Source organism: Myripristis murdjan, chromosome 22 (genome assembly GCF_902150065.1).
Source record: "Myripristis murdjan chromosome 22, fMyrMur1.1, whole genome shotgun sequence".
NCBI lineage: Eukaryota > Metazoa > Chordata > Actinopteri > Holocentriformes > Holocentridae > Myripristis > Myripristis murdjan.
This window is the reverse complement of record NC_044001.1, coordinates 11,062,713-11,081,193: the sequence shown is the minus strand read 5'-3', so window position 1 is coordinate 11,081,193 and position 18,481 is coordinate 11,062,713. Positions and strand designations below refer to the sequence as shown.

General features: G+C 41.4%; 1 protein-coding gene across 3 annotated transcripts; it reads left to right on the top strand.

Moving 5' to 3' along the window:
* The first annotated feature begins 82 nt into the window (after nucleotides 1-82).
* On the top strand, nucleotides 83-17,432 carry hltf (helicase-like transcription factor). Of its 3 annotated transcripts, XM_030081750.1 has the most exons (26): nucleotides 908-1,049; nucleotides 1,993-2,195; nucleotides 2,927-3,093; nucleotides 4,172-4,314; nucleotides 4,835-4,917; nucleotides 5,145-5,216; nucleotides 5,387-5,578; nucleotides 6,429-6,503; nucleotides 6,650-6,701; nucleotides 7,009-7,075; nucleotides 7,638-7,702; nucleotides 7,828-7,875; nucleotides 8,033-8,143; nucleotides 8,253-8,341; nucleotides 8,679-8,822; nucleotides 9,321-9,453; nucleotides 9,566-9,701; nucleotides 10,347-10,526; nucleotides 10,977-11,092; nucleotides 12,040-12,221; nucleotides 12,366-12,488; nucleotides 13,262-13,374; nucleotides 13,914-14,094; nucleotides 14,260-14,340; nucleotides 16,606-16,775; nucleotides 17,116-17,432. In XM_030081750.1, the coding sequence occupies exons 2-25, from the start codon at nucleotides 1,998-2,000 to the stop codon at nucleotides 16,747-16,749; spliced, it is 2,895 nt and encodes a 964-aa protein (XP_029937610.1). In that variant the 5' UTR covers nucleotides 908-1,049; nucleotides 1,993-1,997; the 3' UTR covers nucleotides 16,750-16,775; nucleotides 17,116-17,432. The 3 variants fall into 3 exon arrangements, with proteins under 3 accessions (XP_029937611.1, XP_029937612.1, XP_029937610.1); XM_030081751.1 differs by lacking the exons at nucleotides 908-1,049; nucleotides 17,116-17,432 and adding an exon at nucleotides 83-176 and having other exon boundaries at nucleotides 16,606-16,930; XM_030081752.1 differs by lacking the exon at nucleotides 17,116-17,432 and having other exon boundaries at nucleotides 905-1,021; nucleotides 16,606-16,930.
* Nucleotides 17,433-18,481: the final 1,049 nt, after the last annotated feature.

The following is an 18,481-nucleotide window of genomic DNA, read 5'->3' as shown; positions in this document are numbered from 1 at the left end:
GGCTGGCTGGCAGAGCGGAAACGGAACGTCGTAAAAAGCGAGCGCAGAATCGGAACCTCTCGGCTTCCGTTGCTCTCATTGGTCAACAGTGGGAACGCGCGTAACTCGGCTAGCACAACAAGCCGAGTCGACTGAGGGGCGGCACGCGAGTAAAGATAGCGGCAACACGACCGGAAGTACGGTGAATCTGCCTTCAAAATAAAAGCATTAATGTTATTATAATTAACTAAAACTTAACTACAAACTAAAACTGGGTGTGAAAAAGACATTCAGTTAACTGAAATAAAAATAGGAACTTGACTTTAAGAAAAAAATGAACAATATTGAAAAATGGAATAAATGGAAATAAAAATATACAGAAAGTGTCTTTAGTTTTAGTCTTTGTCAGATTAGCCAGTTTTATCAAGCATGAGGAGGCGTTGGCACTGATGTTTCTTGAGACTGGGACGTCGACATGACTGAGAGTCAACTGCCTTCACAAACTGTTGGGGTTTGTGTTGAACTTTTTAAATTTTGCACCCATATTATCATATTAAAAAACTAACTGAAGGTAGTACCGTACACATGAAAACCCAAACTAAAGCTAAACATGAACTTAAACAAGCAAGCCCACTCTGGAAACTAACTGAAACTAAACAGAACTGAAAGTTAAAATCAAAAACAAACTAAAAAAGAAAAAAAAAAAAAAAAAAAAAAGAAATACAAAACTATAACAATGGCAAAAAGTCAAATCAAAACACTTACACAAAGTGAAGTTCCAAATGTTATTGAAAAAAATACCTATTGGCTATTTAGAAATAACAAAAACAAAACAAAAGCTGTATTTTCAGACTTATCCCAAAATGTGCGCTTTATTGATTTCCAGTGTATTTTGAAAGGTACTACCGGAAGTCTTGTTTGTATTGCAGCTAGCTTAACGCTGGTCTCCCGTTTGACATCCTCCAGCGGAAAAAAGTACCAACAAAAAGCAACAACAGCCCATCAAATACGTTAAACAGCGTGTTTTTTCCTGGATCAGCAGGTCCGCTGTTGCCGAGGAGAAGCAGATAGTATGAATTAAACTGTTTCTGCTTCCTTTTCTGTCGTAACGGACACACATGCAGGCTAACATCAGCTAGCACGGCTCCGTTAGCTTACAAGTGACAGGGTGGTTAGCATGCTACCTCTCTAAATAACACGACTTATTTTAACAGCATGAATAATGTTAACGTTACTTAAGACTAGACGTGTCTAACGCCAGGTAGTCCATTTGAAATTGGTGGCAAATAAGATGGATATAGCTTGTTATTTAGCTTGTAAAAAAAAAAAAAAAGCTAACTACGCACCTGTAGGCTAATTGCAGCCGACAGTATCTATAAGTGATGGTGCAGCTAAATTCATATTAGTCAATGCAGGAATATGCTATAATATTTATTTATTTATTTATTTATTTATTTTAACGAAAACTCTCTCCAAAAAGGAAAGAGATGGGTTTATGGAAGATTTGTCTGATTTGGTTTTGTTTTTAATTTTTGATATGAACAATGTAGTTTCACTTAGTTTCCAGTGTAGGTATACTCGTCTCAGTCTAGTTTTTATTGTTTGAAATGGTTAGTTTTAGTTCAGTTTGTTGTAGTTGGCAGTATTAGATTGAAGAAATTCGCAATAGTTTTTTACAATAAAAACCCAGCACTTTGTGAAGACCATTGACGCCCAGTCATGTTGAGCTCCCAGTCTGAGTAAACGTCAGCATCAGCACCACCTCCTCATGTTGTTGTGATGATAAACTTGACCAAATTGACAAAGATGAAAACTGAAGACATTTTCTGTATATATTTTTTAATTTATTTTATTTTACATAATATTTTTTCAGTTATTTTTTTTTCTAAAGTCTAGTTTATGTTTTTATTTGCCTTAACTAAAATGTTATTTCAAACCTAGCTTTAGTTTTTAGTTTAGGTTTAGTTAACTGTAATAATCTTGGACTGCTTGTATTTTGTGTGTGTGTTGCAGGAGTGATGTTTTCCCGCAGGTGGCGGTTCGGTTGGGACAGGTACAGTGAGGTGGACCTCTTCACAGATCGCCATGAGACAAACACAGAGAGTCTGTCGCAGGCCATCCGAGCTGCGGTGTCTGAGGAGCCGGACGCAGACGGCAGCGTGCTGTTTGGTCAGATGCAGGGCACCGTGGTGGGCCTCAGATACTACACCGGGGTGGTGAGCGTCAGCCTGTTTCATTTTCTCCCAAAGTGCAGTGATTTCACATGGAGGCTGACTTAGTTTGAGTGGAGCTGACTAGAATAGGATAGGATAGAATACAAAGTTGTACTGTCATTGTACAAGGACAACAAAATTATGAGCACTTTGCCTCCATCAGTGCAATTAATAAGGCATTTGAGACAGCCAATAAGCACACAATAAATATGAAACTAAAATAAATTCTAGACTGGGTATTGAACAAACAAACAAAAAAAAAAAAAACAATGCTACACTAATGGGGTAACAGTTCAGTAAGCCCACGGTTCAGTTTGTATTAATGTTTTTGGGTCATGATTTCACTTTCAGTTCAGTTTGTTTTGTACATCAGTGAGAACAAAACCACTACCATCTCCACTGTTCTCTGTATTTTGTCTTATTTACAAAAATAACTTTTTCACTCAGAGATTTGGGTTAAGAAAATGAAATCAAAAGTTTATTAGAGTAAAACAAACATAAAAATGCTTTCAGTGTATTCATTAATTCATCAGCGCAGTGTGTGGTTAGATGCTCTCATGCAGCAGATTTGTTTGCAACACTGCACTTTGTAGGGCGCGCTGTGTCTTGAACAGTTTGTTTTAACAGTTTGGTTTTTCACCCCGAGTGCTGGCACATAAGTGTAAAAAAAAAAAAATCTTCAGAGCGAGAGTGTCTCTGTGTGAGAGTGTGTTTTGTGTGATGTGCTCTGACAGGTGAACCAGGGGGAAATGGTTGCCTTGGTGCGGCAGCCCCAGAATCCATACGACCGCAACGCTGTGATGGTGGCCAATGTGTACGGCAGCCAGGTGGGACACATCAAGCGGGAGCTGGCAGCAGCCATGGCCCACGTAATGGACAACAACCTGGCCAAAGTAGAGGGGTAAGGGAAATAATCACTAGGGATAAACTGATTTATCAATTTCTTCAGTGTATTGGGACAATTTTAACTGCCTTACACTTCTCAGTGTCATTCCCCATTATCATGTTAGAGATGAGAAAATGACACTACTCAGCAGATTCAGTGATGTCAGTCTGTACAATCTGGAATAAAACCTGCCTCATCCTGCCTTAAGAAGAGGCTTATGGGTATCTTAGGCTCCCTTTAAAACTGCGCGAAGCGATTTCTGACCACTAGAGGGCGCTGAGAGCTCAAACCCCCATTTGTAAAGAAACGGAGTTGGTCTTTCTTCCAGGATCACAGTAGATCATTTGTTCAAAACTGAAAGCGAAGGTGAAAAAATGCGTTTTCGGGATGGAAATGAGCGATACATTTCACTTTCACACGGCTTTTGTTGGATTTTTTTTTTTTTTTTTGTATTGTTTTGTGCAGTTTGAAAAATGTGGTGAAGGTTCAGACATTCAGCTGCAGGCTAAGGTGCTTTGAATGAACTTTTTCTGTCACTGCAGTGCTGATTGCAGCAACAGAAGCACTCTCACGATGGATCTGAAATTTGGATGTGTTCATCTGAAGAATGTGCGGTTTCAGAGAAGTTTTTAATGAAGTTAAAGCTGCAAGAAGAGGAACTTATTCGGGACAATCCAGAAATTTAGAAAGTTAAAACCAGGAAATAACAACAGGTTGGCTGATGGAAAGAAGAACCACAGTAATGACCCTCACATTGCAAGGGTTCCTTTTACTGGGAAAAAAAAAAACATATTGCTTAATGTAGCTTTAGGCACCTCTTTTGTCTATTTTGAATAGTCTGTGCTTGCTGTAAAAAGTGATCTGGATTGTTTAAACCAGGCTTGAGTAAGCCGGATGACATTATGTAAAAGTTGGCTTTGTGGAACCATTTTCACGCCAGACAGATTTGTTCATAGTCAGATATCTTAATACCCCCTCTTCTTTTCAGTGTGGAAAGCAGAAACTATAAGCTCATGTGTCCAGTGATTATATTAGAGTTATAAACTGTGAATTTTGCGCGTGTGACTGTTTGCTCGTGTGTTTGCTGTTCCAGGGTGGTGCACTCAAGGACAAAAAACCAGTTCACCATGCCAGTGATGCTGTCCTTCTGGGGGAAAGAGGAGAACAAAGATGCTGTGATTCAAGGGTTGGCACGTCACGGATACAAACTGAACACCGATGGAAACAAAGGAGCAGGTCCACACACACACACACACACACGCACACACACAGTCATGTTTCCATCACTTCAGAGGACATTACATTGACTTACATTCATTTCCTGGAGATTTATGCTAACCTTAACCCTAACTACTACCTGCCTAACCCTAAAGTTATCTTACCTTTAAATCAAGTTTTCACCCTAAAATTCATGATTTTCACTAAGTGGACTTAGCTTTTTGTCCCCATAAGGGAGACGAGTCCCCACAACATGACTGTGTAAACAGATTTATGTCCCCACAACATTAGCAATACCTAGATCACATACACCTTTCCACTCACTGCCTCATTGACAAATATCTCTCACACAAACAAATATCAGCATCCATTTAGCAGAGATTATTGCGTTAAAAGTGTCAGTTTTCACACATTTTCATGAGTTTAGTTAGTTAGTTTTGGTGTGTGTGTGTGTGTGTGTGCGTGCGTGCGTGCGTGCGTGCGTGCGTGCGTGCGTGTGTGTGTGCGCGCACACGCGCATGCATGTGTTTGATTTCAGGTGCGAGCATGAAATCAGGTCCTTGGAGTGGTACTGCACCATTACCCAGAAAAGGTTTGACCATCCCACTGACTGCACAGGAGGTACAACAACTGTATTTAATTAGTTCAAAACATTGCTTTTAGGTGTGATGATAGGGAATATTCGAATATTTTAGCACCAAGTATATTTATCGCTGAACACTGTACAAGGTTTTGTATAATGTTGCTTCATTCAACAGCCCTGATTAATCAAACAGCTTTGTTTTCATGTATGATATTTTAATGAAAAGGTGTATTACTGTGCTAAATTGTGGGCTCTCTTGTTTCAGCTGAAGAACGCATTTGACAACCTGTTTGAGGGGTTGATGGAAAGTAAAGAAGGGGAGAAAGAAGCTGCGGAGGTGTGTGTCGGAAACTAAAATCAGTTTGGACAAGTAGGACAAATCTTTGGTGTCGGGATGCTCTTTTCTGCTGCAGTTTCAAATTGTAGTGCAGACTGATAAGACCGTTGTATTTATCTTGCTTAGGGCAGCTTAAATGTGAGCCTACCTCTTTGTTTTTTTGTGTGCAGGCGGTGAGCACTCCTCTGCTGCCCCACCAGAAGCAGGCTCTGTCCTGGATGTGTGCTTGTGAAAATAAATCTGAGCTCCCGCCCTTCTGGGAGAAGAGAGGAGAGCTTTACTACAACAGACTCACATGCTTCTCTGCCAAGGAAGTGCCCGAGAGGGTCCGTGGGGGGATACTGGCAGATGATATGGGACTGGTGAGCGACACATACTCCCACTGATATTTGTGAATATGTGCAATGGAATATAATTATAATTGGGGGATGAATGAATTGATTGCTATTGATTTTGTATGGGAAAATTACGCCAAACTGCATGCCAGAGTTTGTATGGTTGATTGTGAGCAATAAAATATTACACCTACAGTTTAACATACTAGATAGTTGTTTTTTTCTTGCATGAAAACAGCAAAATAATACGGTACCCATCAGAGCTGCTGTTTTACATTTTACATTGTGCTCAATGTTTACATGCTTTAGGGATGTCACAATACCAGAATTTTGCTAGTCAAAGCCAGTACTAGTAAAAATCCACGATTCTCAATGCCAAATTTGATGCCTTAGAGACAATGATATCCCATATTCATCATTATAAATTTGTGTACTTTATTAATTACAAATAATCAACGTGGTTGGCTAGATTGGATGTTTTGCCACCTTTCGTCTGGAAAATGTGGACACACTGATTGCTCATTGGCTTTTGCTCGTCTTTGTTGCCTTCTCCATCTGCCTCAAGGGAAAATAGTTCTACACGTGACTTTTTAATTTGCTCTTTCCAGAAGTTTTTTGTTAGTGTGCAGGTGTCATCGTTGTTATTTGTCTGCGTGCACTGCGCTCCAGTGTGGTCTTGTGTTGCTAGTGGGTGCGCTGTTACTCACAAAGACGGTACTACTTTCTGAAAAAGATTACCATTAGGTTTCTCGAAATTTTGCATTGATGTGGTATCGGTAAGTATCGGCTCTTGTGGCATCCCTAATATGCTTTAGACTGCTCTTATCTCACCACACGTGCATCAAATTACACTCGGATCTTTCTGTTTGTGTTTCAGGGGAAAACTTTGACAACCATCGCTCTGATCCTCACCAACTTCCACAAAGGAAAGCCTCTTCCTGTAGAGAAGTGTGTAAGTGCATCTGAGGTTATGTGTGGAGTTATGTGTGTGTGTGTGTAAATAGACGCCTCAAATAAATAGACGTTCTGATATGCATTGAATTGTGTATATGTATTATAGTGTGCATGTGTTTGTGTGTTTCAATGATGGATGAGCAGTCCTCACCTACCAAAGCCTCTGCAAACTTGCGGAAGGCCCCCAAGCTGGAAGGTACACAGTTTTTAACACTTTGTGTTTGTCCTCCTGTCGTTCAGTCTGTCCATGTGTCTGTGTCTTGGGCTTGTGAGAGTGAATGTGTGCATGCTTGTATATGGCCTTTCTTTGTTCCTTTTGTGTGTGTGTTTGTGTGTATATGAATGCACGTGTTAGATTTCTGGTGTGAGCATTAAATCAAGTCCTTGGGGTGTTCATGAAAAAAAAGGTTTAACGGAAACAGAAAACACAACAAGAGCAATAAACAGGAATGGTGATATAATGATTTTTTAATGTTTTATATTTTTTATTATTTAATTTTCAGGAAGCAGTAGTGAAAGGGATCGCACAGGAGTGGATGATACAGCAGCTGATTCTCGATGTTCAGACATGTAAGTGTTATGTCTTAACTGATTATGACAATCTGGCATTACATAACTGAGACGATAGGCGTACTTTGATTAGGACAAGAGCTTGATAATGTATCATTCTGCCATTTATCAAGTAAAAAAGGCCAGAAAACTGCAAATTATAGTTTCACCAAGATCACAAAGATGCTAAGATTTCCTCTCTGTTCTCCCTTCACTTTTTTGTAAAGTCAATACTTTGACTTTTTTGGCTGTTGGTAAGGAAGCAGTTTGGAGACATTGTTTTGAGCTCTTGTTAACTTCCCTTGAGCAGTTATCATTATTTTTGCCTCTTTATAGCTTAGATGTAGAAAGCAAAGAATGAGTATTTGCACATCTCGGTATGCTTTTTATATGTGTGAGTCTGATATTGTTGAACAATTAACACCACACACTCACATCTTCTCTGAAAATGAAATGAAATGTGAAGACCAGAGATGCACATTTCTTATTTATTGTGCTGCCTACACCATTCTCTCTGTTCACTCTATTTTTTGTCCATATCCTGTTTTTGCTGCATCTGTTCACACGTTCACGTGTGTGTCAGTAACCAGATCGAGGTGATATGTGTTGATTCACCGGAGGCAGTGGAGGTCGAGTCACAGAAGACAAGTAAGAAACATTTGTGACCTCCACACATCAGCCACTTGAAAACGTGGTTGTGTAATTTGTATGTTCCTGTCTTTCTCAGATTTTATGACTAATATCATTTTTTTACCGGCTTTCCCATCTTTAAGGTGCAAGCCAAGGCAAGCAGAAAGCCACCAAGAGAAAATCCAAGACAGGTACAAAAGATTCTATCTATGCTTGAGACTGCTGAATCAACTGTACTGTTATGGTCATTCATGAATTAGTTTTGTAACTTTGATTTTGTGTGGTTTACTGTGGCTTAATTGTTTCACTCAAATGATGTTCACCCATTTTAATCTGCCTACAACGCAGAGCCTCCAGCACTCCTGGAGGATGATGGCTTTGCTGCAGCGCTGAGTGGCTCAACATCAGGAATGAGCTCAAAGATTAAGAAAACTGCCAAGAAGGCCACTCCAGCCCCCGGTGAGTTCTATAAGAATATTTGCATCAGCTGTTCTCAGTATTACATGAAATTTGGAAGAATGAAATGACATTAATATCAATTGATGTTTATGCATCTCTGCATGTGCAGGTGTGGAAACCTCTTCTCTGAGTGCTGAGGACTTATCAGCTAGAGCCACTCTCATCATCTGTCCACTGTCTGTGCTCAGCAACTGGCTGGTAGGAACGAACACACACACACACACACACACATACAATTACAAACTGCTGCTTTTACTTGCAATCTCTGTCCTTCTGTTCTTCATGTGGATGCAGGGAGATGAAGTGGAAACCTAGCTTGTTAGCTATTTGACATTGTGAGCAGACAATGCAAAACTTTAGAAAAGCTTCTAGTTAGAGGTTGAAAAAACTTCAAGGCTCTAGTATTTGTTTAATTTTTTAAACCTTTAAAATGGGAATTCACTGTTGTGCAAGATGTGATGCTTTCTTTCCTCCCTGAAGTAACAAAATTTTATGGTTGTTTTCCTTTTCCCCTTGTGTGTGTATATGTGTGCAGGACCAATTTGAGCAGCATGTACGTCCTAATGTCAAGCTGAATTTGTATCTTTACTACGGTTCAGAGCGCAACAGGAGCAAGAAGTTCCTGTCGTCCCAGGATGTGGTGCTCACAACCTACAATGTGCTCTCCGCCGACTTCGGGGTGAGTGGAGACCCCGGCTCTAACGTGACAGTCTTTAAACAGAAATTTAGACGCTCATGAAAGAAGCTGAATTCAGGGGTGTAAACTAAAAGTCATGATACCAACAGAATCGGATCGCTCCACTATCTGGTTCTTTCCCTGGACGATTTATTGTTGAATCTAAGTTGCTGAGTTGTTGGTGTAATATCTGGTGTAATAATCCTTGTGTGTAATCCAGGCTGCATTGATCCTGTGCTGAGATCAGATGTGGTCTTCTGGGCTCTTATTGTGATTAATTTTTTACCGGAATAGCACATCTCACCTTGCACTTCCTTATCTATATAAACCTGCCATTTTGGTGCACCACCTCTCCCACCTTTGTGCGGAACCTGGTGCGAAAACACCACATGAACGGGCAAAGCGTGTTTCCAGGTCACCAAAATGCCTGTTGGTCAGTGCTGCTTATAACAGTCTTTGCACGCCCACGAAAATGGGGCTTTAAATGTGCCTTCCTTTCAGAATAAGAGTCCTCTTCATGGTATCAATTGGTTGAGGGTGGTGCTGGATGAAGGACACGTCGTGAGGAACCCCAACACACAGATGAGCAAAGCCGTGCTCGACCTGAAAGCTCAGCGACGATGGATACTCTCAGGTATGCCTCCCCATCAGACACATGAACACACAAACACACAAACACACAGGATACACAAATTCTTTATTTTATTTGTAATCCCCAGTATACAGTTAATGTTTTGTCTCTCCAGGCACCCCCATTCAGAACTCTGTGAAGGACCTGTGGGTGCTGCTGGCCTTCCTGCGTCTGAAGCCGTTCGATGTGAAGGACTGGTGGAACAGAGTGATCCAGCGACCGGTCACACAAGGAGACCGGGTCGGCATCCAGTGAGTGAATGCCATTACATTCTCTTTCATAGCATTTGTCTCAATATGGGTAATGCCTGCATGAACCATATTAGAGGTTCAAATAACATTAAAGCTGCACTAATTGGCTAGTGATGCCCATGTCAGGAGGAGATGGGACCCTCCTCCTATATAAGGACCTGACACACTCAGCTGTCATTCAGAACCTCTTCACATCAGTGTTGCCAAGTTGGCACCTTTGTCACTAAATTTTACTTTTTTGGTCGTTGGGAAAATATAGAGTTGATTACAACAGACTAATTTGCCAATGGAAGAATGAAGATAACTAGATTCAGTAGACATGCCTATTCAGTATTACAGTGTCTGTTTAAGAGTTCCCTTTGTGGAAACCTGGTTTTGATCTTAAAAGACAGGGTGGCTGGGAGAGGGTTTGTCATTTTAGTTATCAAGTGTTAGTCATTTATATTTTAGTTCTGATATTTCAGACACTGGGCATCACTACCAACAGATTCTTGATTCTGTGTGTGTGTGTGTGTGTGTGTGTGTGTGTGTGTGTGTGTGTGTGTGTGTGTGTGTGTGTGTGTGTGTGTGTGTGTGTGTGTGTGTGTGTGTGTGTGTGTGTGTGTGTGTGTGTGTGTGTGTGTGTGTGTGTGTGTGTGTGTGCAGGAACCTTCAGACCCTGGTGAAGTGCATCACGCTGCGCCGCACCAAGACCAGTGAGGTGAACGGGCGCCCCCTGGTGTCTCTGCCGGAGAAGGTTGTGTGTGTGGAGCAGGTCAAGCTCACCCAGGAGGAGAGAGAGCAGTATGAGCTGGCACGCACTGAGGGAAGAAACACCATCCGCAGGTACACACCTGAGTGAGAGTGTGTGTGTATGTTATATATTTAAGGCTGGCACTGACAGGGCACAGTAGCTTAGATAAGATAAGATCAACTGTCAGCGATCTCCGTGGAAAAGTTTTCCAGCAATAAATATGAGGATACAGCAGTTGTTAGAAATGAAGTCCTGAATATGTTCTTATAAAAAGTAAAAAAAAAAAAGTTGGACACACACTGAATGTTGAAAGGATCAAACGTGTGACTGTCAGGAAGGACAAGAATCATTACACAACCCTGACACCTGTTTACTGTGTTTAACAGATTGCAAACTATATTCTGTTAATTTCTTCCTCAATATGGTTGCTTTGTTGTCTTTCAGCTGTTTATCAGGATATGAGCTTCACTCGGAAAAATTACAGAAGATTTAAGTCACTGCTGAGAAATGTTTCATTTGTGTGTGTGTGTGTGTGTGTGTAGATATATGGCTGAGGGCACAGTGCTGAGGAACTATGCTGATGTGCTGGCCATCTTGATGAGGCTCCGACAGCTCTGCTGCCACCCTGATCTGCTGGCTAAGATCTCGTCAGACTTGGGTACATACAGTGATGATGAAATTTCAGTTTTTTTTATTGCACATGTTCACACAACAAACACACACATACACACAGTATGTACTGTTCAAATATTAAGTAGTGTCTCTCCCAGCTCAAAGTTACTGTCACTCCCTCTTCCTTCATTAACATCAAGGCTTCTTTCTTTTGCTTGCTTCATCAAATTTTTTCATTCCCCTCCTTTCCTGCATCTTTACACCTTTCTCTTCCTCCTCTGGTTCTGTAATTTCCTCTGTCAAAATATCTCACTTTGTTCATTCTTCACCTTACTACACTTTTCACTCTCCTCCCCCCTCTTCTCTCTGTCCCAATTTCCTCTTTCAGAGAATTTCAGTCTTTGCATCTCAACAGTTTTTTCATGCTTTCCCTCTCTCCTTGCTCTTCCTATTTCTTCATATATTTCATTAATCCAATCACCAGACTGAAATGATATGTTGTATTCAGATTTTTTTTTTACATCACATCGTTATCAACACATCGTTCTGGTGGCTGTATGGCATTGCTGGCCAAACTGTGTAAATTTGTTATATTTTTATCTAAATATATGTAGTGTTAAGTCTTGATCTGTCCTTTATGACTGAGCTGGCTTCCTCTTACCATTGGTAACTAGTCAGTTAAATTCATGATCACCAATACCCAATGTCAGAAATAATACATGTGGAAAAAGTAACTTAATTCAATATTTAAGCACTCAGAGTGACCAAGGCTGCGATTGAATTTCAAAAGAGTAAGTCACTTAAAGATCAGAAGGACCCACTTTCTTTTTTATTCATTTACGTCAAATGGCGCACGATCATAAATAATGTAAAGTCCACTTTACCTGTGGGTTCTTAATTTAAAATAATTCTCTTCTCTCCCTCTCTGTATTTGCAGATTTTAAAGTTAATAAAGTACATGATCCTCCCCACACTTCTCCTCTGTCCCTGCAGCTGCAGCGGCCACCCCGGCGGAGCTGCGAGAGCGGCTTATCGAGAAGCTGAGGTTGGTGCTGGCCAGCGGCTCGGATGAGGAGTGCTCTGTGTGTCTGGACTCGGTCCGTCTGCCCGTCATCACACACTGCGCCCACGTCTACTGCCGGCCCTGCATTGCTCAGGTCATCAGCACCGAGAAGGTACATGTGCTGCCCACAGCGGATAACAGATTATTGTATTTTAATTAAATGAGAAGAGTCAGGTGTGCTTTGTTGATGTAATCATCTGTGTATGTCTGTGTTTGTGTGTGTGTTTTGTGTGTGAACATGCACACATGTCGGTAGGAGATGGCGCGCTGTCCTCTGTGTCGAAGTGAGATCAAGACCAATGAACTGGTAGAGTTTCCACCGGAAGAAATGGAAGAGGAGGACAGCGCAAACTCACAGAACTGGAGGTCCAGCTCAAAGGTACACTCAGTTACACACACACGCACACACACACACACACACACACACACGCTGAGGCTTTCATTAGTCATGAGGCTGCTGTTTTTTCCTCAGAAGTAAAGGTGGTTCTGGTGCTGTGCACAGTTTCTTGCTCTAAGTTGCATATAAATCAATTTGAGTGTCTCAGAGTGTCTTCTTTTAAAAAAGGATAAATAAATGTTTTTGGCCATTTTCTGCAACAGCAATATTCAGTAAAGAAGACATATATGTGTGTGTGTGTGTGTGTGTGTGTGTGTGTGTGTGTGAGTGTGTGTTGTGCAGCCCTAAAAATACAGTGATCAGAAGCATGTAAGTGATCATTAGGATTCCCAGACACATTTATGTTTTAAAGTTAAATGTTTAGGATGTGAGGAGGCACGTACAATAAAATTCTTTTTGGAAACACAACATGTTTCAACATTTCATGTTTATCATTCACCTCTACTGACATTAAGGCCTCAAGTAGGAACATGACAGGAATGAATAAGGAAACAATAGTGTAAATCAGAGTGATCTCTGTTGCAAAATCAGCACCTCTGCAGCTGCTGTCAGGGCAGAATAGGGAGTAATTTCTTTTCTTTTGCATCTGAACACATCAACTGTCCTAATGATGCATAGCCTTTACTGAGCTGCCAAGTCACCATCACTCAAAAAGTATTGAGTCTGTCTCCCGAGTCTTAATCACTGCTCAGCATTGTTAAAAGGGAAATTATAGAATATTCTCCCATGTGAGAGAGGGGTTTGTTTCTCCACAGGTGGATGCACTGATGGGCAACCTGCGCAGGCTGCAGTTTGAAGACCGCAGCATCAAGTCTCTGGTGGTTTCTCAGTTCACACGCTTCCTCACCATACTGGAGACCCCACTTAGGTGCGGGTCTTACACACACACACACACACACACACACAGGATTTTTACAAGCCTATGCTAATGATGGTTTTTGCACCACAGTTTGCGTTTTTCAGAAATCACCAACAGCTCCCGGTTAGTATTTACTAACTTTGCATGTATGAAATCATTCCAGTAAAAGTCACACAGGGCCCCTCAAACAGTTCACCTGTTTATTCTCACTAATGCAACAGCATTAGAAATGTGTGGAGTGGTGTTCCTGTGATAGTTGAGAACACAGGTTTCATATACTATTGGCTTGTACAAGCATTTTTAGTAGGAGGCTGGTTCCTGCCCTAAAAAATGGCTGTGAATTGAATATGGAATGTATGAAGGCCTTAAACTACTCTTTCAGGTCTGGATATTTTTACATCAACCAAGATATTAAACATAAACATGATCTGTTAGCAGTTAACCAGTAGCTCTTGACTGTCAAATTTCTGTAATTCCCCTGTATTTAATTTTCTGTACCGTAATGTTATGACTTATGTCCTTATGCTCTCCTCCTCCCTCTCCAACAGAGAGCATGGTTTCAGTTTTGTGCGTTTAGACGGCACCATGAGCCAGAAGAAACGAGCCCAGGTCATCCAGGAGTTCCAGAGCTCTGCCCCTGACAGCCCCGTCATCATGCTGCTGTCACTCAAAGCTGGAGGGGTGGGGCTTAACTTGACTGCTGCCTCCCACGTTTTCCTCATGGACCCTGTGAGTACAGACTTTGACTGGCAACCCATTTGCCTTCATGTCTGAATGTACCGACTGAAAACACCTTGATGCCTACAGTTTTGTGCTGCACTGTATCTGTTTTCAAACCAAATCAAACATCCATGATCCATACTACATGTGCTGCACTGTATGTGTGTGTCATAGGCATGGAACCCTGCTGCCGAGGAGCAGTGTATCGACCGCTGCCACCGCCTGGGCCAGACGAAGAAGGTTGTTGTGACCAAGGTCAGAAAGATGGCTGGAAATGTTCCCTAAGCAGGCCGGTGATAAATTGTTTTCACTGGCCCACAGGAGATTCCCTTTGGAAAGCCAGCACTGATAATTGTGCATCAAATTTGGAGAATACCAAACAGATCTAGTCAATATTCACAATTAAATTGCCAGTCCATTCAGAAAATGAAGCATATCATGTACACATCAATGGACAGAAGCATATTAAAACGTGTGTGTGTGTGTGTGTATGTGTGTATGTGTATACACATAGATAGATAGATAGATAGATAGATAGATAGATAGATAGATAGATAGATAGATAGATAGATAGATTCTTATGGTGATGGTGGAGTTTGTAAAGTGCAACCAAAGTAGTCAACCAAGTCCCTAAAATGTACACTATATTACCAAAAGTATTCGCTCACGTGCCTTTACTCATACTATGAACTGAAGTGCCATCCCATTCCTAACCCATAGAGTTCAATATGATGTCGGTCCACCTTTTGCAGCTATTACAGCTTCAACTCTTCTGCGAAGACTGTCCACAAGGTTGAGGAGAGTGCTTATAGGAATTTTTGACCATTCTTCCAAAAGCGCATTGGTGAGGTCACACACTGATGTTGGTCGAGAAGGCCTGGCTCTCAGTCTCCGCTCTAATTCATCCCAAAGGTGTTCTGTCGGGTTCAGGTCAGGACTCTGTGCAGGCCAGTCAAGTTCATCCACACCAGACTCTGTCATCCATGTCTTTATGGACCTTGCTTTGTGCACTGGTGCACAGTCATGTTGGAAGAGGAAGGGGCCCGCTCCAAACTGTTCCCACAAGGTTGGGAGCATGGAATTGTCCAAAATGTTTTGGTATCCTGAAGCATTCAAAGTTCCTTTCACTGGAACTAAGGGGCCAAGCCCAGCTCCTGAAAAACAACCCCACACCATAATTCCTCCTCCACCAAATTTCACAGTCGGCACAATGCAGTCTGAAATGTACCGTTCTCCTGGCAACCTCCAAACCCAGACTCGTCCATCAGATTGCCAGATGGAAAAGCGTGATTCATCACTCCAGAGAACGCGTCTCCACTGCTCTAGAGGCCAGTGGCGGCATGCTTTACACCATTGCATCCGACGCTTTGCATTGCACTTGGTGATGTGTGGCTTGGCTGCAGCTGCTCGGCCATGGAAACCCATTCCATGAAGCTCTCTGCGTACTGTACTTGGGCTAATCTGAAGGTCACATGAAGTTTGTAGCTCTGTAGCAATTGACTGTGCAGAAAGTCGGCGACCTCTTTGCACTATGCGCTTCAGCATCCGCTGACCCCTCTCCGTCACTTTAGGTGGCCTACCACTTCGTGGCTGAGTTGCTGTTGTTCCCAAACGCTTCCATTTTGTTATAATAGAGCTGACAGTTGACTGTGGAATATTTAGGAGCGAGGAAATTTCACGACTGGATTTGTTGCACAGGTGGCATCCTATGACAGTTCCACGCTGGAATTCACTGAGCTCCTGAGAGCGGCCCATTCTTTCACAAATGTCTTGTTTCACAGTCTGCATGCCTGAGTGCTTGATTTTATACACCTGTGGCCAGGCCAAGTGATTAGGACACCTGATTCTGATCATTTGAATGGGTGAGCGAATACTTTTGGTAATATAGTGTATTTGTAATGAGACAATTCGCATGAATCAACATTTAATAGTCCTAGTTAGCCAACAGTGACTAATTGTCTTCCACAGTCCATGTAAAACAACTGAAATGTCACTTATAAATTTTTAACTTCCAGCCCAGTTTTACTGTTATACTACAATTTATTATTCTTTCCACGCAGGTTCCTTAATTATGTTTTAAAAGAGTGGGAGCACAGTTGAGAAATTTGTCATCATGATTTATGGAAAGTAATTCAAAATTTCCATTCCCATGGTGAATCTCACATTGTTAGATTCCACATGCATGCCAAAGAATGAAAACATCTCAGTTTACTTGGCTGGTTTTTCACTGTCCCACTTCACACTCTGAGGTCATGTTGTCCTTGTCATCTGTGTTTTAGTGAGTCTCTGACAAAGTTGTGAAAGTGTCTCTGTACCACTGCCACCAAGATAAATCCTCATGCATTTACTGTCCTGTGCAGTTGGAGTGATTCTGATTTCACTGTTTGAATAACACCGACCAAATTAGTATCACAGCAAAGCCTTTCATCCTCGGTCTTCTGCTAGAGAGGGGACATGATCATTCGGTGTATGAAGTCTTTTGCTTGTTTACAGATTTTTTACGTTGTGTTTTTGTTTTAGTTTATCGTGAAGGACTCCGTGGAGGAGAACATGGTGCAGATCCAGAGGCAGAAGCAGGATCTGTTTGAGAAGGCTTTCGGCTCTAAGAATGCCGATAAGAAAACATCTCGCATCGACGACATCAAAGCCCTGATGGAGCTTTAGACGGCTGCTCCTGGATGATTTTTTAGGTATTCAAGATGCCATACAAGCACCTGCGTCTAGTCACTGTACTTCTGTTACTGTAATTCTTCCAACTCATATGCAACATTCGTTAAAATTAGTTGTTTAGGTTCATACTTACTTTTTGTAAATGTTTTCTGAAGTAAATGTCTTAAGTGACTCAGTTTTTCTCTCTCTATTTCATAGGACAAAATCCTAATCTAAGATTCTTCCAAGTCTTTTACGTCACTGATTTATGTTTTAAGTTATAAAATCTATACTGATTTATTTACAAGATGTGCTGCACCTTTTTAGTGCAGCCTTTTTTAGCTTGCTTGCTGAGCACATTTGTGATTCTTTTTCTTGTAGTAAAGCATCAAAGGTATGCTACACATGGGGACGAGGCAGATGAGAGAATATGTCAAGGAGCCTGCAGTTAACCTTGGAGGAAGGAAAAAAAAAACTAATGTGTTGAATTGTAATTCTAAGTTCAAAAGCAAAATATCTCGTTCTGAAAATTTCATTGCTCTGTATGATTTTTAATGTTTTATTCCTCGCCTCTGGGTCAGACACTCACTACTGATGTTTTACACTTAGTCGCTGTGCTGAACAAGGATTTACAGTTGTTTTTATGACTTGGGTGTTTTTCCAAACATAAATGTGACAGTTCTTTCTTTTGTAGAGAAGTATGCCACTTTTTTCAATGGTGAAAATCAATTACAGAGAAATTATACTGCTTATATCATTATTATGAAAAGGAGGTATTATGAACCAGAGATGCAGGACAGGAAAGGTGTTTTTCAGTTTTCAGCAGTTCTTTATTAGAGCTTCAACAGGGAAGTACAGTTAAGGAAACAGCTCTGAGAGGATAGATCAGTATTGACTGATAGTGCTACGTTCCACTTCCACACTGATGCATATTCAGGAATTAATCGTCTGGCAAGACTGGAAAAAGGCATTGACATTTCCTAACCCTCGATCTTGCCAGCATCTTCTGGGAGTGTGTTCAGAGGAGTAAGGAGCACATGAGTCGAGTTAGGAGATGTAGATAAGTATTCACTGTAACAGCACAGAGCTGGGTGGAGAGGTTGGACGTTTTGGCAACAGGAAAAGAGGGGTTAGGCCAAGTTAAATTTGTTGTGCTATCAGCAGCAATTACAGTAAGTGAGGATTTGTAAACAGTGAACGGCGGTAAGGCAGCTGGTTACACTACAGATAGGAAGTGATGCAACGGAGGTCATGGCACAAAAAAAAAAAAAATAATACACCGTTGTGGGTCTGGCACAGACAAGTGCAAACAAATGTACATGCAGGGCGTTGACAGAAATCTGAGGAGCACAGTGTTTATAACACACCCACACAAATGTACATATAAAAAAACTGATTATCAGCCTCACACTGAAGGACGGACAAATGTTCCATAGTGTGGATTGAAAATATCGATTACTGACCCACATTTTAATCTCTGTGCCATGCAAACACAACACAACAGGCCTAGCCCTAACACAGTATCAGACATTACAGAGCCGGAGTCACAGGAAGCTGGTGAGATTCAAAGCCATAGACGGGGATATTTATCTATGTGCTCTGGTGAGGTGAACGCTGTCTGACTATAGCGAGGTTGGCTGTCATAACTGGCTGCCAGGGAGAGGGGGGACGGCACTAAGGGAGTGAGCCAGTCAGTTAAGCTGCATATCTCAAAGTGGTTTAAACACTGGAGAAAAGGAACTGTGGT